The following is a 21,434-nucleotide window of genomic DNA, read 5'->3' on the forward strand; positions in this document are numbered from 1 at the left end:
GTATCACAATTCCAGTGGCTCAGAAGTTCACATACACTAAGTTGACTGTGCCTTTAAACAGCTTGGAAAATTCCAGAAAATGATGACATGGCTTTAGAAGCTTCTGATAGGCTAATTGACATAATTTGAGTCAATTGGAGGTGTACCTGTGGATGTATTTCAAGGCCTACCTTCAAACTCAGTGCCTCTTTGCTTGACATCATGGAAAAATCTAAAGAAATCAGCCAAGACCACAGAAAACAAATTGTAGACCTCCACAAGTCTGGTTCATCCTTGGGAGCAATTTCCAAATGCCTGAAGGTACCACGTTCATCTGTACAAACAATAGTATGCAAGTATAAACACCATGGGACCACGCAGCCATCACACCGCTCAGGAAGGAGACGTGTTCTGTCTCCTAGAGATGAACATACTTTTGTGCGAAAAGTGCAAATCAATCTCAGGACAACAGCAAAGGACCTTGTGAAGATGCTGGAAGAAAAAGGTACAAAAGTATCTAGATCTACAGTAAAACGAGTCCTATATCAACATAATCTGAAAGGCCGCTCAGCAAGGAAGAAGCCACTGCTCCAAAACCGCAATAAAAAAGCCAGACTACGGTTTGGAACTGCACATGGGGACAAAGATCGTACTTTTTGGAGAAATGTCCTCTGGTATGATGAAACAAAAATAGAACTGTTTGGCCATATTGACCATCGTTATTTTTGGAGGAAAAAAGGGGAGGCTTGCAAGCCGAAGAACACCATCCCAACCGTGAAGCATGGGAGTGGCAGCATCATGTTGTGGAGGTGCTTTGCTGCAGGGACTGGTGCACTTCACAAAATAGATGGCATCATGAGGACAACAAAGTCAAGGTATTGGAGTGGCCATCACAAAGCCCTGACCTCAACCCTATAGAAAATTTGTGAGCAGAACTGAAAAAGAGTGTGCGAGCAAGGAGGCCTACAAACCTGACTCAGTTACACCAGCTCTGTCAGGAGGAATGGGCCAAAATTCACCTAACTTATTGTGGGAAGCTTGTGGAAGGCTACCCGAAACGTTTACCCAAGTTAAACAATTTAAAGACAATGCTACCAAATACTAATTGAGTGTATGTAAACTTCTGACCCACTGGGAATGAGATGAAAGAAATAAAAGCTGAAATAAATCATTCTCTCTACTATTATTCTGACATTTCACATTCTTAAAATAAAGTGATGATCCTAACTGACCTAAAACAGGGCATTTTTACTAGGATTAAATGTCAGGAATTGTGAAAAACTGAGTTTAAATGTATTTGGTTAAGGTGTATGTAAACTTCTGACTTCAACTGTACGTGCTCTTTATGACAATGTTAAAATTAGGCGAAATCAAAAGGCACCGAATTTGTGGAACAACCCATATCCCCCCCATTAGGCCCCTCACTTAGACCACTCTCAGACAGTCCTAACAAAATTCTTGTTTGAGAAATATTTTTTTGCTAAAAAGCTATTTTTGTATATTTTTTTACATTTTATTGGACAATTATAACAGTAAGGTACTTAAATGTTACCCAGAAAGTATTTGATATTGAGATAAAAAAAGTCTGCATTGGGCCTTTAACTTTATAAAAATATATATAGTGTGTACTAGTATGAAAACATCCAGTTTGTCACCATAAAGCAATTGACTTCAAGAAAGAAGAAATGCCATATAAAAGTTGATTTCAGTAATCATAAAAGTTAGTTTTTGCATTTTACAAAGGTGGCACTAAAAATAGTTTATTATTGCTTTGCTGGGCCAACCCAAGAGTCCATACTTTGTCTGTCCGCTCTCCTGTCACATGGACTGGATGCTGGACTGTCACATCACATTGCCCGTCACACTGCATGGCACTGTTGATTGGCTGAGGGAAGGCATCTGGATCTGATTGGCTGTGCTGTGCACGAAGGCGGACTTTAACTCGTTAGTATTGGTAGCTGTGTGTGAGTCAGAGGGGTGAGGGAGAGGGTAAGGACTGGCCCCTCCTGAGGCCTGACTCCCCCATGGCCTCCACTCTGACCTTCCCCTCTGGAGGAGGGGGCCATTGGCTGCGCTCTGGGGGCCAGGGTTGTGGCTTCTGCCGGCGGGCCCCTTTGCCTCATACACCCCCCGACTCAGTCCGTTCAGCATGGAGGAATGCCCCAAGTGCTCAGCCAGAATCAAAGGCTGCCGGTCCTCCTCCTCACAGATGACAAACACCGGGACACTGACGTGGTCACTCTCTGCTGGGAAATCACGGCGCTTCCCACCCTGCACCTCTTCCGGCTGCCCCTGCCCAGAGGGCTGGGACAGGGAGGCCTGGAGGAGGGGGCCCCCGGGGGCCTTGGTGCTGTCTGAGGGACTGGACCCAGAGAGCAGGCCGAAGCAGGGCCCGGTGAAGCGGGAGCGCCGCATGTTGCTAGCGGAGTTTAGGCAGCGCTGCCTCTGGGCGGGCAGGGTGAGGGGATACGAGACGTTACTCATGGAGGAGTCGGAGGCGTTACTGTCATCCTGGGCCTCCAACTGGGGGTCGGAGAACACTTTCCTGCTGTCATCCCCACGGCAGTCTGACACAAAGCCTGACGGGGCCTGGGGGGGAACAACATCTAGTCAGCACATATCTCTCTGCAGTGCAACATGACACTCATTGTTTTTTGAAAATGATTTAAAAAATCCACAGAAACATACATTAAATGACTGTAATTCACTCTGCGTAAAAGCGTCTGCTAAATAACAAAAATGTAAAGATATACAGTTTATGATGGTGTGACTATTATTCAACAGCACTGCTGAATGACCAAACTACTAACGCTGTCCACCAGCTTAGTGAAGGGACTGGTGGAGTTCCAACTGCACCACTTCTTGTGTAACTGGGGCAGTGGAGGGAGGAAGTCCTGGAAGGTGCGGACGCTCCAGGCCCGCGGCCGGGGTCGGGCACAGCTGGCACTGCCATCCTGGGCAGCACGGGTCTCTGTGGGCGAGGCAGCCGGGTCTGGGGAGGGCCAGTCACTGACAGGGCTAGGGCTGGTGTCACTGTGCCTCAGAAACCTCTCCCGCTGCTCATAGGAAGGAGACACAAAAAAACAAATCAAGTATAATTCAATCAAACCCACCATGCAGTGTCTGTGTTCATGGGGAGTAGTAAACAAACAGAGTTCTTCAATGGAAAAGCATCTGAAAGAGGTTAAACGCTTAAACCCAGTGAACCCGCTGTAGCAATGTTTACACAGTGCATTTGTTTTACAAACTGCTGCCATGGCAGAAAACTTCTTATTCTGAAAACTGGAAGCACCTACATGTGATTATTTCCTAATTTTATTTGACCATAGGAAAATGAGCCACTGTGTGAATACAATGCATATTCAATTGACTTGAGCACTCAGTCAATGGAATTTTCACCACCAGTGGCATCGGAGCGTAAATGAGACATTGGCTAGGAAGAGAGAGACTCACAAGATAGCTGGATAAAAATAGCTGCATAGTATCAGAGGTTGCATTATATTCAAGCACTGACCTGCACCTCAAATCACAGTTGACCTAAAAAGGGCAACAAGCAAACCATTGAATCAGGCATGTAATCCAAAACAACAACAAAGTGCTGCCTGGTAGTAGGTGCAGTCAGTAATTCCTACCTCTATGATTCCAAGAACCATACTCACAAAGATTCTCAGAGTAGGAGTGCTGATATAGGATCAGTGTTGCCTTTAAGATCCTAATTAAAAAATATATATGGAGGGGGGGGCCTGATCCAAGATCTGCTCTCCTACTCCGAAGGCCAGTTTTCCCTTCCCAGATTTTTTTTTTTATACCTTTATTTAACTAGGCAAGTCAGTTGAGAACAAATTCTTATTTACAATGACGGCCCACCGGGGAACAGTGGGTCTTGTTCAGGGGCAGAAGGGCAGATTTTTACCTTGTCAGCTCGGGGATTCAATCCAGCAACCTTTTGGTTACTGGCCCAACGCTCTAACCACTAGGCTACCTGCCACCCTGGACTCAAAAGTAAGCTCAATGGAGAATCTCCATGTCAGGGCTTGGCTTAATCTGAGTTCGCAAAACCGCCTCGGTGAGTCTTTACGGTAGTTGTCTCATTGATATAAATGGCAGGTCAGAGGTGAAGGGCCCATCAGTCACATGTCCCCCCTCAGTCAGCTAGTAAATCAGGGGAGGGTAAGGTTGGTGGGGTAGAGGTTTAAGGGGTTGCTCCTTTCAGAAAGAGAAATAATCCTTACTAAGAATCACTAACAGCTCGCTTAGTCTAGACGAGACCCCCTCTCAGCGTGCACACACACAGGCTAAGATTGTTGTCTGACAAACTAAGTGATATTAGAACAATAACTTATGACTCTGAAGTAATGACTTGAAAAGGATGTTTTTATATCTTCCCATTAAAAGTCTGAACATTTACAAACACAGACCATGCACCTCACAGACACACTTGAAGCTGGGAAACTGGCTCCCCAGATAATATATCCATTAGGCTAGGCTGCAGGAAAGCTCGCCAGCTCTCTAATATCTGCCAGGTCTGCCTTATGCCAACTCTTATTCCAATAGAGCATAAGCAAAAATGCTGGGTGATACCCTCTCCTACCCCCAATCTCCTGTCGCTGCGTTTTTGATACCTCTCTGCTACTGCCTCGGTGTCATGCCACCGCTAGAGGAGGTTCTCTGCAACTGCCTGGGTGTCATGCCACCCCTAGAGGAGGTTCTCTGCAACTGCCTGGGTGTCATGCCACCCTTAGAGGAGGTCCTCTGCTACTGCCTGCGTGTCACCCCTAGAGGAGGTTCTCTGCTACTGCCTGCGTGTCACCCCTAGAGGAGGTTCTCTGCTACTGCCTGTGTGTCACCCCTAGAGGAGGTTCTCTGCTACTGCCTGGACATCACCCCTAGAGGAGGTTCTCTGCTACTGCCTGCATGTCACCCCTAGAGGAGGTTCTCTGCTACTGCCTGCATGTCACCCCTAGAGGAGGTTCTCTGCTACTGCCTGGACATCACCCCTAGAGGAGGTTCTCTGCTACTGCTTGCGTGTCACCCCTAGAGGAGGTTCTCTGCTACTGCCTGGACATCACCCCTAGAGGAGGTCCTCTGCTACTGCCTGCGTGTCACACCTAGAGGAGGTTCTCTGCTACTGCCTGCGTGTCACCCCTAGAGGAGGTTCTCTGCTACTGCCTGGACATCACCCCTAGAGGAGGTTCTCTGCTACTGCTTGCGTGTCACCCCTAGAGGAGGTTCTCTGCTACTGCCTGCATGTCATCCCTAGAGGAGGTCCTCTGCTACTGCCTGGACATCACCCCTAGAGGAGGTCCTCTGCTACTGCCTGCGTGTCACCCCTAGAGGAGGTTCTCTGCTACTGCCTGGACATCACTCCTAGAGGAGGTTCTCTGCTAGTGCATGGACATCACCCCTAGAGGAGGTTCTCTGCTACTGCATGGACGTCACACCTAGAGGAGGTTCTCTGCTACTACATGGACATCACCCCTAGAGGAGGTTCTCTGCTACTGCATGGACGTCACACCTAGAGGAGGTTCTCTGCTACTACATGGACGTCACACCTAGAGGAGGTTCTCTGCTACTACATGGACGTCACCCCTAGAGGAGGTTCTCTGCTACTGCATGGACGTCACCCCTAGAGGAGGTTCTCTGCTACTGCCTACGTGTCACCCCTAGAGGAGGTTCTCTGCTACTGCCTGGACGTCACCCCTAGAGGAGGTTCTCTGCTACTGCCTGGGCGTCACCCCTAGAGGAGGTTCTCTGCTACTGCCTGCGTGTCACCCCTAGAGGAGGTTCTCTGCTACTGCCTGGGTGTCATGCCACCCTAGAGGAGGTTCTCTGCTACTGCCTGGGCGTCACCCCTAGAGGAGGTTCTCTGCTACTGCCTGCGTGTCACCCCTAGAGGAGGTTCTCTGCTACTGCCTGGGCGTCACCCCTAGAGGAGGGCACCTCGATTGGTCCTAGCCAGCGTTACCTGCCTCGCCTCGCTCCTTACCGTATGGGCCGAGAACAGCAGTCTGCTGCTCGGACTGGGCGCAGATGAAATGATAAACACCTCATCTGTCCCCAAGTCCAGTTCCGTGAGACCATTGGATAAGAGGTCCACTTCAGCATGCTCAGACATATCACCACCAACACTGACCGGGGAACCTGGGAAGGAAAGGAAGGGATAGTTGTTTTTGAATAATTTAGTTGTGACAGATACAATTAAAACATTGCTACATTGAAGGCACAACAGTCAGATGCATTGCACCATCACACCTTAGTTTACGCTAACTTCCACTGCTTTTCCCTAAAAGAGCACTTGAAATGGAATGTTACAGCTTGGTCTCCATAGGCTACTGTATATTACTGCACTGTGTACCCAGTACACTGTGTACCCACTGTAGCCACAGTACTTGTCCACTCATATTTCTGTTAACTCAGTGAGTTCCAAAGGTGCTTGCACTCAATCCATGAAAAGGAATAACCCAAGGAGGCCGAGATGCAAAAATAATATACTTCTTTAATGAATTCTTGAAAGAATACAGAAGGGTGACATTGCAAGGTGCTAAAAATAGAAAAAAAACTAATGGTGACATGGTTGAACTCAGCGTGAGGAGAAACATGGTGTTCCTAATGCTCTCACGCTGTTATACAGGTTAAATGTCATGACCTGTAAGTCTCTCTGTGGGCTCAGCTACAATGAGAGAGCCTTTGGATTGTTCTGGGATAAACCCAGTGTTACTACAAAACAAAAGCCATTTTCCATTGAGACTTCTAATGCTGCACTTCCCACCTCCCAATCACACCTAGAATCCTACCAGTTCTATTACTGTTTAGAATCCTCCCCGCTCTATTACAGTTTAGAATCCTACCAGTTATATTACTGTGTAGAATCCTACCAATTCTATTACTGTTTAGAATTCTACCCGCTCTATTACAGTTTAGAATCCTACCAGTTAGATTATTTCTATTACTGTTTAGAATCCTACCAGTTCTATTACTGTTTAGAATCCTACCAGTTAGATTATTTCTATTACTGTTTAGAATCCTACCAGTTCTATTACTGTTTAGAATCCTACCCGCTCTATTACAGTTTAGAATCCTACCAGTTATATTATTTCTATTACTCTTTAGAATCCTACCAGATCTATTACTGTTTAGAATTCTACCCGCTCTATTACTGTTTAGAATCCTACCATTTCTATTACTGTTTAGAAATCTACCTGCTCTATTACTGTTTAGAATTCTACCCGCTCTATTACTGTTTAGAATCCTACCAGCTCTATTATTGTTTAGAATCCTACCAGTTCTATTACTGTTTAGAATGCTACCCGCTCTATTACTGTTTAGAATTCTACCCGCTCTATTACTGTGTAGAATCCTACCAGTTCTATTACTGATTAGAATCCTACCAGTTATATTATTTCTATTACTCTTTAGAATCCTACCAGTTCTACTACTGTTTAGAATTCTACCCGCTCTATTACTGTTTAGAATCCTACCAGTTCTATTACTGTTTAGAATCCTACCAGTTCTATTACTGTTTAGAATCCTACCAGTTCTATTACTGATTAGAATCCTAACAGTTATATTATTTATATTACTCTTTAGAATCCTACCAGTTCTATTACTGTTTAGAATCCTACCAGTTCTATTACTGATTAGAATCCTACTAGTTCTATTACTGTTTAGAATCCTACCAGTTATATTATTTCTATTACTCTTTAGAATCCTACCAGTTATATTACTGATTAGAATCCTACCCGCTCTATTACAGTTTAGAATCCTACCAGTTATATTATTTCTATTACTCTTTAGAATCCTACCAGCTCTATTACTGTTTAGAATCCTACCAGTTCTATTACTGTTTAGGATCCTACCAGTTCTATTACTGATTAGAATCCTACCCGCTCTATTACAGTTTAGAATCCTACCAGTTATATTATTTCTATTACTCTTTAGAATCCTACCAGTTCTATTACTGATTAGAATCCTACCCGCTCTATTACAGTTTAGAATCCTACCAGTTATATTATTTCTATTACTCTTTAGAATCCTACCAGTTCTATTACTGTTTAGAATCCTACCAGATATATTATTTCTATTACTCTTTAGAATCCTACCAGTTCTATTACTGTTTAGAATCCTACCAGTTCTATTACAGTTTAGAATCCTACCAGTTCTATTACTGTTTAGAACCCTACCAGTTAGATTATTTCTATTACTGTTTAGAATCCTACCAGTTATATTATTTCTATTACTCTTTAGAATCCTACCAGTTCTATTACTGTTTAGAATCCTACCAGTTCTATTACAGTTTAGAATCCTACCAGTTCTATTACTGTTTAGAATCCTACCAGTTAGATTATTTCTATTACTGTTTAGAATCCTACCAGTTCTATTACTGTTTAGAATCCTACCCGCTCTATTACAGTTTAGAATCCTACCAGTTATATTATTTCTATTACTGTTTAGAATCCTACCAGCTCTATTACTGTTTAGAATCCTACCAGTTCTATTACTGTTTAGGATCCTACCAGTTCTATTACTGATTAGAATCCTACCCGCTCTATTACAGTTTAGAATCCTACCAGTTATATTATTTCTATTACTCTTTAGAATCCTACCAGTTCTATTACTGATGAGAATCCTACCCGCTCTATTACAGTTTAGAATCCTACCAGTTATATTATTTCTATTACTCTTTAGAATCCTACCAGTTCTATTACTGTTTAGAATCCTACCAGATATATTATTTCTATTACTCTTTAGAATCCTACCCAGTCTATTAATGTTTAGAATTCTACCCGCTCTATTACAGTTTAGAATCCTACCAGTTATATTATTTCTATTACTGTTTAGAATCCTACCAGTTCTATTACTGTTTAGAATTCTACCCGCTCTATTACTGTTTAGAATCCTACCAGTTCTATTACTGTTTAGAAATCTACCCGCTCTATTACTGTTTAGAATTCTACCCGCTCTATTACTGTTTAGAATCCTACCAGCTCTATTATTGTTTAGAATCCTACCAGTTCTATTACTGTTTAGAATGCTACCCGCTCTATTACTGTTTAGAATTCTACCCGCTCTATTACTGTGTAGAATCCTACCAGCTCTATTACTGTTTAGAATTCTACCCGCTCTATTACTGTGTAGAATCCTACCAGTTCTATTACTGATTAGAATCCTACCAGTTATATTATTTATATTACTCTTTAGAATCCTACCAGTTCTACTACTGTTTAGAATTCTACCCGCTCTATTACTGTTTAGAATCCTACCAGTTCTATTACTGTTTAGAATCCTACCAGTTCTATTACTGTTTAGAATCCTACCAGTTCTATTACTGATTAGAATCCTAACAGTTATATTATTTCTATTACTCTTTAGAATCCTACCAGTTCTATTACTGTTTAGAATCCTACCAGTTCTATTACTGATTAGAATCCTACTAGTTCTATTACTGTTTAGAATCCTACCAGTTATATTATTTCTATTACTCTTTAGAATCCTACCAGTTCTATTACTGATTAGAATCCTACCCGCTCTATTACAGTTTAGAATCCTACCAGTTATATTATTTCTATTACTCTTTAGAATCCTACCAGCTCTATTACTGTTTAGAATCCTACCAGTTCTATTACTGTTTAGGATCCTACCAGTTCTATTACTGATTAGAATCCTACCCGCTCTATTACAGTTTAGAATCCTACCAGTTATATTATTTCTATTACTCTTTAGAATCCTACAAGTTCTATTACTGATTAGAATCCTACCCGCTCTATTACAGTTTAGAATCCTACCAGTTATATTATTTCTATTACTCTTTAGAATCCTACCAGTTCTATTACTGTTTAGGATCCTACCAGATATATTATTTCTATTACTCTTTAGAATCCTACCAGTTCTATTACTGTTTAGAATCCTACCAGTTCTATTACAGTTTAGAATCCTACCAGTTCTATTACTGTTTAGAACCCTACCAGTTAGATTATTTCTATTACTGTTTAGAATCCTACCAGTTCTATTACTGTTTAGAATCCTACCCGCTCTATTACAGTTTAGAATCCTACCAGATATATTATTTCTATTACTGTTTAGAATCCTACCAGCTCTATTACTGTTTAGAATCCTACCAGTTCTATTACTGTTTAGGATCCTACCAGTTCTATTACTGATTAGAATCCTACCCGCTCTATTACAGTTTAGAATCCTACCAGTTATATTATTTCTATTACTCTTTAGAATCCTACCAGTTCTATTACTGATGAGAATCCTACCCGCTCTATTACAGTTTAGAATCCTACCAGTTATATTATTTCTATTACTCTTTAGAATCCTACCAGTTCTATTACTGTTTAGAATCCTACCAGATATATTATTTCTATTACTCTTTAGAATTCTACCCAGTCTATTAATGTTTAGAATTCTACCCGCTCTATTACAGTTTAGAATCCTACCAGTTATATTATTTCTATTACTGTTTAGAATCCTACCAGTTCTATTACTGTTTAGAATTCTACCCGCTCTATTACTGTTTAGAATCCTACCAGTTCTATTACTGTTTAGAAATCTACCCGCTCTATTACTGTTTAGAATTCTACCCGCTCTATTACTGTTTAGAATCCTACCAGCTCTATTATTGTTTAGAATCCTACCAGTTCTATTACTGTTTAGAATGCTACCCGCTCTATTACTGTTTAGAATTCTACCCGCTCTATTACTGTGTAGAATCCTACCAGCTCTATTACTGTTTAGAATTCTACCCGCTCTATTACTGTTTAGAATCCTACCAGTTCTATTACTGTTTAGAATCCTACCAGTTCTATTACTGATTAGAATCCTACCAGTTATATTATTTCTATTACTCTTTAGAATCCTACCAGTTCTATTACTGTTTAGAATTCTACCCGCTCTATTACTGTTTACAATCCTACCAGTTATATTACTGTTTAGAATCCTACCAGTTCTATTACTGTTTAGAATCCTACCAGTTCTATTACTGATTAGAATCCTACCAGTTATATTATTTCTATTACTCTTTAGAATCCTACCAGTTCTATTACTGTTTAGAATCCTACCAGTTCTATTACTGATTAGAATCCTACCAGTTCTATTACTGTTTAGAATCATACCAGTTATACTATTTCTATTACTTTTTAGAATCCTACCAGTTCTATTACTGATTAGAATCCTACCCGCTCTATTACAGTTTAGAATCCTACCAGTTATATTATTTCTATTACTCTTTAGAATCCTACCAGCTCTATTACTGTTTAGAATCCTACAAGTTCTATTACTGTTTAGGATCCTACCAGTTCTATTACTGATTAGAATCCTACCCGCTCTATTACAGTTTAGAATCCTACCAGTTATATTATTTCTATTACTCTTTAGAATCCTACCAGTTCTATTACTGATTAGAATCCTACCCGCTCTATTACAGTTTAGAATCCTACCAGTTATATAATTTCTATTACTCTTTAGAATCCTACCAGTTCTATTACTGTTTAGAATCCTACCAGATATATTATTTCTATTACTCTTTAGAATCCTACCAGTTCTATTACTGTTTAGAATCCTACCAGTTCTATTACAGTTTAGAATCCTACCAGTTCTATTACTGTTTAGAATCCTACCAGTTAGATTATTTCTATTACTGTTTAGAATCCTACCAGTTCTATTACTGTTTAGAATCCTACCCGCTCTATTACAGTTTAGAATCCTACCAGTTATATTATTTCTATTACTGTTTAGAATCCTACCAGTTCTTTACTGTTTAGAATCCTACCCGCTCTATTACAGTTTAGAATCCTACCAGTTATATTATTTCTATTACTGTTTAGAATCCTACCCAGTCTATTAATGTTTAGAATTCTACCCGCTCTATTACAGTTTAGAATCCTACCAGTTATATTATTTCTATTACTGTTTAGAATCCTACCAGTTCTATTACTGTATAGAATCCTACCAGATATATTATTTCTATTACTGTTTAGAATCCTACCCGCTCTATTACAGTTTAGAATCCTACCAGTTATATTATTTCTATTACTGTTTAGAATCCTACCCGCTCGATTACAGTTTAGAATCCTACCAGTTATATTATTTTTATTACTGTTTAGAATCCTACCAGTTCTATTACTGTTTAGAATCCTACCAGATATATTATTTATATTACTGTTTAGAATCCTACCAGTTATATTATTTATATTACTGTTTAGAATCCTACCCATTCTAATAGTTTAGAATCCTACCCGCTCTATTACTGTTTAGAATCCTACCAGCTCTATTACTGTTTACAATCCTACCAGCTCTATTATTGTTTAAAATCCTACCAGTTATATTATTTATATTATTGTTTAGAATCCTACCAGATCTATTATTTATATTACTGTTTAGAATCCTACCAGTTATATTATTGTTTAGAATCCTACCAGTTATATTACTGTTTCGAATCCTACCAGTTCAATTACTGTTTCGAATCCTACCAGTAATATTATTTATATTATGGTTTAGAATCCTACCAGCTCTATTACTGTTTAGAATCATACCAGTTATCTTATTTCTATTACTGTTTAGAATCATACCAGATCTATTACTGTGTAGAATCCTACCAGCTCTATTATTGTTTAGAATCCTACCAGTTCTATTATTGTTTAGAATCCTACCAGTTATATTATTTATATTATTGTTTAGAATCCTACCAGTTCTATTACTGTTTCGAATCCTACCAGTAATATTATTTCTATTACTGTTTAGAATCCTACCAGATCTATTACTGTTTAGAATCCTACCAGACCTATCACTGTTTAGAATCCTACCAGATCTATTATTTAAATTACTGTTTAGAATCCTACCAGATCTATTACTGTTTGGAATCCTACCAGTTCTTTTATTGTTTAGAATCCTACCAGCTCTATTATTGCTTAGAATCCTACCAGTTATATTATTTATATTATTGTTTAGAATCCTACCAGTTCTATTACTGTTTCGAATCCTACCAGATCTATTACTGTTTAGAATCCTACCAGACCTATTACTGTTTAGAATCCTACCAGTTCTATTATTTATATTACTGTTTAGAATCCTACCAGTTATATTATTTCTATTACTCTTTAGAATCCTACCAGTTCTATTACTGATTAGAATCCTACCCGCTCTATTACAGTTTAGAATCCTACCAGTTATATTATTTCTATTACTCTTTAGAATCCTACCAGCTCTATTACTGTTTAGAATCCTACCAGTTCTATTACTGTTTAGAATCCTACCAGATATATTATTTCTATTACTCTTTAGAATCCTACCAGTTCTATTACTGTTTAGAATCCTACCAGTTCTATTACAGTTTAGAATCCTACCAGTTATATTACTGTTTAGAATCCTACCAGTTAGATAATTTCTATTACTGTTTAGAATCCTACCAGTTATATTATTTCTATTACTCTTTAGAATCCTACCAGTTCTATTACTGTTTAGAATCCTACCAGTTCTATTACAGTTTAGAATCCTACCAGTTCTATTACTGTTTAGAATCCTACCAGATATATTATTTCTATTACTGTTTAGAATCCTACCAGTTATATTATTTATATTACTGTTTAGAATCCTACCCGTTCTAATAGTTTAGAATCCTACCCGCTCTATTACTGTTTAGAATCCTACCAGTTCTATTACTGTTTAGAATCCTACCAGATATATTATTTCTATTACTGTTTAGAATCCTACCAGTTATATTATTTATATTACTGTTTAGAATCCTACCCGTTCTAATAGTTTAGAATCCTACCCGCTCTATTACAGTTTAGAATCCTACCAGTTATATTATTTCTATTACTGTTTAGAATCCTACCCGCTCGATTACAGTTTAGAATCCTACCAGTTGTATTATTTTTATTACTGTTTAGAATCCTACCAGTTCTTTACTGTTTAGAATCCTACCCGCTCGATTACAGTTTAGAATCCTACCAGTTATATTATTTTTATTACTGTTTAGGATCCTACCAGTTCTATTACTGATTAGAATCCTACCCGCTCTATTACAGTTTAGAAAACTACCAGTTATATTATTTCTATTACTCTTTAGAATCCTACCAGTTCTATTACTGATGAGAATCCTACCCGCTCTATTACAGTTTAGAATCCTACCAGTTATATTATTTCTATTACTCTTTAGAATCCTACCAGTTCTATTACTGTTTAGAATCCTACCAGATATATTATTTCTATTACTCTTTAGAATCCTACCCAGTCTATTAATGTTTAGAATTCTACCCGCTCTATTACAGTTTAGAATCCTACCAGTTATATTATTTCTATTACTGTTTAGAATCCTACCAGTTCTATTACTGTTTAGAATTCTACCCGCTCTATTACTGTTTAGAATCCTACCAGTTCTATTACTGTTTTGAAATCTACCCGCTCTATTACTGTTTAGAATTCTACCCGCTCTATTACTGTTTAGAATCCTACCAGCTCTATTATTGTTTAGAATCCTACCAGTTCTATTACTGTTTAGAATGCTACCCGCTCTATTACTGTTTAGAATTCTACCCGCTCTATTACTGTGTAGAATCCTACCAGCTCTATTACTGTTTAGAATTCTACCCGCTCTATTACTGTTTAGAATCCTACCAGTTCTATTACTGTTTAGAATCCTACCAGTTCTATTACTGATTAGAATCCTACCAGTTATATTATTTCTATTACTCTTTAGAATCCTACCAGTTCTATTACTGTTTAGAATTCTACCCGCTCTATTACTGTTTAGAATCCTACCAGTTATATTACTGTTTAGAATCCTACCAGTTCTATTACTGTTTAGAATCCTACCAGTTCTATTACTGATTAGAATCCTACCAGTTATATTATTTCTATTACTCTTTAGAATCCTACCAGTTCTATTACTGTTTAGAATCCTACCAGTTCTATTACTGATTAGAATCCTACCCGCTCTATTACAGTTTAGAATCCTACCAGTTATATTATTTCTATTACTCTTTAGAATCCTACCAGCTCTATTACTGTTTAGAATCCTACCAGTTCTATTACTGTTTAGGATCCTACCAGTTCTATTACTGATTAGAATCCTACCCGCTCTATTACAGTTTAGAATCCTACCAGTTATATTATTTCTATTACTCTTTAGAATCCTACCAGTTCTATTACTGATTAGAATCCTACCCGCTCTATTACAGTTTAGAATCCTACCAGTTATATAATTTCTATTACTCTTTAGAATCCTACCAGTTCTATTACTGTTTAGAATCCTACCAGATATATTATTTCTATTACTCTTTAGAATCCTACCAGTTCTATTACTGTTTAGAATCCTACCAGTTCTATTACAGTTTAGAATCCTACCAGTTCTATTACTGTTTAGAATCCTACCAGTTAGATTATTTATATTACTGTTTAGAATCCTACCAGTTCTATTACTGTTTAGAATCCTACCCGCTCTATTACAGTTTAGAATCCTACCAGTTATATTATTTCTATTACTGTTTAGAATCCTACCAGTTCTTTACTGTTTAGAATCCTACCCGCTCTATTACAGTTTAGAATCCTACCAGTTATATTATTTCTATTACTGTTTAGAATCCTACCCAGTCTATTAATGTTTAGAATTCTACCCGCTCTATTACAGTTTAGAATCCTACCAGTTATATTATTTCTATTACTGTTTAGAATCCTACCAGTTCTATTACTGTATAGAATCCTACCAGATATATTATTTCTATTACTGTTTAGAATCCTACCCGCTCTATTACAGTTTAGAATTCTACCAGTTATATTATTTCTATTACTGTTTAGAATCCTACCCGCTCGATTACAGTTTAGAATCCTACCAGTAATATTATTTTTATTACTGTTTAGAATCCTACCAGTTCTATTACTGTTTAGAATCCTACCAGATATATTATTTATATTACTGTTTAGAATCCTACCAGTTCTTTACGGTTTAGAATCCTACCAGTTCTATTACTGTTTAGAATCCTACCAGATATATTATTTCTATTACTGTTTAGAATCCTACCAGTTATATTATTTATATTACTGTTTAGAATCCTACCCATTCTAATAGTTTAGAATCCTACCCGCTCTATTACTGTTTAGAATCCTACCAGCTCTATTACTGTTTACAATCCTACCAGCTCTATTATTGTTTAAAATCCTACCAGTTATATTATTTATATTATTGTTTAGAATCCTACCAGATCTATTATTTATATTACTGTTTAGAATCCTACCAGTTATATTATTGTTTAGAATCCTACCAGTTATATTACTGTTTCGAATCCTACCAGTTCAATTACTGTTTCGAATCCTACCAGTAATATTATTTATATTATGGTTTAGAATCCTACCAGCTCTATTACTGTTTAGAATCATACCAGTTATCTTATTTCTATTACTGTTTAGAATCATACCAGATCTATTACTGTGTAGAATCCTACCAGCTCTATTATTGTTTAGAATCCTACCAGTTCTATTATTGTTTAGAATCCTACCAGTTATATTATTTATATTATTGTTTAGAATCCTACCAGTTCTATTACTGTTTCGAATCCTACCAGTAATATTATTTCTATTACTGTTTAGAATCCTACCAGATCTATTACTGTTTAGAATCCTACCAGACCTATCACTGTTTAGAATCCTACCAGTTCTATTATTTAAATTACTGTTTAGAATCCTACCAGATCTATTACTGTTTCGAATCCTACCAGTTCTATTATTGTTTAGAATCCTACCAGCTCTATTATTGCTTAGAATCCTACCAGTTATATTATTTATATTATTGTTTAGAATCCTACCAGTTCTATTACTGTTTCGAATCCTACCAGATCTATTACTGTTTAGAATCCTACCAGACCTATTACTGTTTAGAATCCTACCAGTTCTATTATTTATATTACTGTTTAGAATCCTACCAGTTATATTATTTCTATTACTCTTTAGAATCCTACCAGTTCTATTACTGATTAGAATCCTACCCACTCTATTACAGTTTAGAATCCTACCAGTTATATTATTTCTATTACTCTTTAGAATCCTACCAGCTCTATTACTGTTTAGAATCCTACCAGTTCTATTACTGTTTAGAATCCTACCAGATATATTATTTCTATTACTCTTTAGAATCCTACCAGTTCTATTACAGTTTAGAATCCTACCAGTTCTATTACAGTTTAGAATCCTACCAGTTATATTACTGTTTAGAATCCTACCAGTTATATTATTTCTATTACTGTTTAGAATCCTACCAGTTATATTATTTCTATTACTCTTTAGAATCCTACCAGTTCTATTACTGTTTAGAATCCTACCAGTTCTATTACAGTTTAGAATCCTACCAGTTCTATTACTGTTTAGAATCCTACCAGATATATTATTTCTATTACTGTTTAGAATCCTACCAGTTATATTATTTATATTACTGTTTAGAATCCTACCCGTTCTAATAGTTTAGAATCCTACCCGCTCTATTACTGTTTAGAATCCTACCAGTTCTATTACTGTTTAGAATCCTACCAGATATATTATTTCTATTACTGTTTAGAATCCTACCAGTTATATTATTTATATTACTGTTTAGAATCCTACCCGTTCTAATAGTTTAGAATCCTACCCGCTCTATTACAGTTTAGAATCCTACCAGTTATATTATTTCTATTACTGTTTAGAATCCTACCCGCTCGATTACAGTTTAGAATCCTACCAGTTATATTATTTTTATTACTGTTTAGAATCCTACCAGTTCTATTACTGTTTAGAATCCTACCCGCTCTATTACAGTTTAGAATCCTACCAGTTATATTATTTCTATTACTGTTTAGAATCCTACCAGTTCTTTACTGTTTAGAATCCTACCCGCTCTATTACAGTTTAGAATCCTACCAGTTATATTATTTCTATTACTGTTTAGAATCCTACCCAGTCTATTAATGTTTAGAATTCTACCCGCTCTATTACAGTTTAGAATCCTACCAGTTATACTATTTCTATTACTGTTTAGAATCCTACCAGTTCTATTACTGTATAGAATCCTACCAGATATATTATTTCTATTACTGTTTAGAATCCTACCCGCTCTATTACAGTTTAGAATTCTACCAGTTATATTATTTCTATTACTGTTTAGAATCCTACCCGCTCGATTACAGTTTAGAATCCTACCAGTTATATTATTTTTATTACTGTTTAGAATCCTACCAGTTCTATTACTGTTTAGAATCCTACCAGATATATTATTTATATTACTGTTTAGAATCCTACCAGTTCTTTACGGTTTAGAATCCTACCAGTTCTATTACTGTTTAGAATCCTACCAGATATATTATTTCTATTACTGTTTAGAATCCTACCAGTTATATTATTTATATTACTGTTTAGAATCCTACCCATTCTAATAGTTTAGAATCCTACCCGCTCTATTACTGTTTAGAATCCTACCAGCTCTATTACTGTTTACAATCCTACCAGCTCTATTATTGTTTAAAATCCTACCAGTTATATTATTTATATTATTGTTTAGAATCCTACCAGATCTATTATTTATATTACTGTTTAGAATCCTACCAGTTATATTATTGTTTAGAATCCTACCAGTTATATTACTGTTTCGAATCCTACCAGTTCAATTACTGTTTCGAATCCTACCAGTAATATTATTTATATTATGGTTTAGAATCCTACCAGCTCTATTACTGTTTAGAATCATACCAGTTATCTTATTTCTATTACTGTTTAGAATCATACCAGATCTATTACTGTGTAGAATCCTACCAGCTCTATTATTGTTTAGAATCCTACCAGTTCTATTATTGTTTAGAATCCTACCAGTTATATTATTTATATTATTGTTTAGAATCCTACCAGTTCTATTACTGTTTCGAATCCTACCAGTAATATTATTTCTATTACTGTTTAGAATCCTACCAGATCTATTACTGTTTAGAATCCTACCAGACCTATCACTGTTTAGAATCCTACCAGTTCTATTATTTAAATTACTGTTTAGAATCCTACCAGATCTATTACTGTTTCGAATCCTACCAGTTCTATTATTGTTTAGAATCCTACCAGCTCTATTATTGCTTAGAATCCTACCAGTTATATTATTTATATTATTGTTTAGAATCCTACCAGTTCTATTACTGTTTCGAATCCTACCAGATCTATTACTGTTTAGAATCCTACCAGACCTATTACTGTTTAGAATCCTACCAGTTCTATTATTTATATTACTGTTTAGAATCCTACCAGTTATATTATTTCTATTACTCTTTAGAATCCTACCAGTTCTATTACTGATTAGAATCCTACCCACTCTATTACAGTTTAGAATCCTACCAGTTATATTATTTCTATTACTCTTTAGAATCCTACCAGCTCTATTACTGTTTAGAATCCTACCAGTTCTATTACTGTTTAGAATCCTACCAGATATATTATTTCTATTACTCTTTAGAATCCTACCAGTTCTATTACAGTTTAGAATCCTACCAGTTCTATTACAGTTTAGAATCCTACCAGTTATATTACTGTTTAGAATCCTACCAGTTATATTATTTCTATTACTGTTTAGAATCCTACCAGTTATATTATTTCTATTACTCTTTAGAATCCTACCAGTTCTATTACTGTTTAGAATCCTATCAGTTCTATTACAGTTTAGAATCCTACCAGTTCTATTACTGTTTAGAATCCTACCAGATATATTATTTCTATTACTGTTTAGAATCCTACCAGTTATATTATTTATATTACTGTTTAGAACCCTACCCGTTCTAATAGTTTAGAATCCTACCCGCTCTATTACTGTTTAGAATCCTACCAGTTCTATTACTGTTTAGAATCCTACCAGATATATTATTTCTATTACTGTTTAGAATCCTACCAGTTATATTATTTATATTACTGTTTAGAATCCTACCCGTTCTAATAGTTTAGAATCCTACCCGCTCTATTACAGTTTAGAATCCTACCAGTTATATTATTTCTATTACTGTTTAGAATCCTACCCGCTCGATTACAGTTTAGAATCCTACCAGTTATATTATTTTTATTACTGTTTAGAATCCTACCAGTTCTATTACTGTTTAGAATCCTACCAGATATATTATTTATATTACTGTTTAGAATCCTACCAGTTCTTTACTGTTTAGAATCCTACCCGCTCGATTACAGTTTAGAATCCTACCAGTTATATTATTTTCATTACTGTTTAGAATCCTACCAGTTCTATTACTGTTTAGAATCCTACCAGATATATTATTTATATTACTGTTTAGAATCCTACCAGTTCTTTACTGTTTAGAATCCTACCAGTTCTATTACTGTTTAGAATCCTACCAGATATATTATTTCTATTACTGTTTAGAATCCTACCAGTTATATTATTTATATTACTGTTTAGAATCCTACCCGTTCTAATAGTTTAGAATCCTACCCGCTCTATTACTGTTTAGAATCCTACCAGCTCTATTACTGTTTACAATCCTACCAGCTCTATTATTGTTTAAAATCCTACCAGTTATATTATTTATATTATTGTTTAGAATCCTACCAGATCTATTATTTATATTACTGTTTAGAATCCTACCAGTTATATTATTGTTTAGAATCCTACCAGTTATATTACTGTTTCGAATCCTACCAGTTCAATTACTGTTTCGAATCCTACCAGTAATATTATTTATATTATGGTTTAGAATCCTACCAGCTCTATTACTGTTTAGAATCATACCAGTTATCTTATTTCTATTACTGTTTAGAATCATACCAGATCTATTACTGTGTAGAATCCTACCAGCTCTATTATTGTTTAGAATCCTACCAGTTCTATTATTGTTTAGAATCCTACCAGTTCTATTATTTATATTATTGTTTAGAATCCTACCAGTTCTATTACTGTTTCGAATCCTACCAGTAATATTATTTCTATTACTGTTTAGAATCCTACCAGATCTATTACTGTTTAGAATCCTACCAGACCTATCACTGTTTAGAATCCTACCAGTTCTATTATTTAAATTACTGTTTAGATTCCTACTAGATCTATTACTGTTTCGAATCCTACCAGTTCTATTATTGTTTAGAATCCTACCAGCTCTATTATTGCTTAGAATCCTACCAGTTATATTATTTATATTATTGTTTAGAATCCTACCAGTTCTATTACTGTTTCGAATCCTACCAGATCTATTACTGTTTAGAATCCTACCAGTTCTATTACAGTTTAGAATCCTACCAGTTATATTACTGTTTAGAATCCTACCAGTTAGATAATTTCTATTACTGTTTAGAATCCTACCAGTTATATTATTTATATTACTCTTTAGAATCCTACCAGTTCTATTACTGTTTAGAATCCTACCAGTTCTATTACAGTTTAGAATCCTACCAGTTCTATTACTGTTTAGAATCCTACCAGATATATTATTTCTATTACTGTTTAGAATCCTACC

The 21,434-nt window shown here is 36.4% G+C and overlaps 1 protein-coding gene across 1 annotated transcript in view; it reads right to left on the reverse strand.

Moving 5' to 3' along the window:
* Window positions 1–1,665: 1,665 nt before the first annotated feature.
* Window positions 1,666–21,434, reverse strand: part of LOC115200335 (uncharacterized) — a 44,061-nt gene continuing 24,292 nt past the window's right edge. The window contains exons 5-7 of the mRNA XM_029763313.1: window positions 5,966–6,120; window positions 2,790–3,035; window positions 1,666–2,568 (exon numbers count right to left, since the gene is read on the reverse strand). Of these exons, the coding sequence (XP_029619173.1) occupies window positions 1,822–2,568; window positions 2,790–3,035; window positions 5,966–6,120 (1,148 nt within the window). The 3' untranslated portion in view covers window positions 1,666–1,821. The remainder of the gene's footprint in view (window positions 2,569–2,789; window positions 3,036–5,965; window positions 6,121–21,434) is intronic.

This window comes from Salmo trutta, chromosome 9, assembly GCF_901001165.1.
Source record: "Salmo trutta chromosome 9, fSalTru1.1, whole genome shotgun sequence".
NCBI classification, from domain to species: domain Eukaryota; kingdom Metazoa; phylum Chordata; class Actinopteri; order Salmoniformes; family Salmonidae; genus Salmo; species Salmo trutta.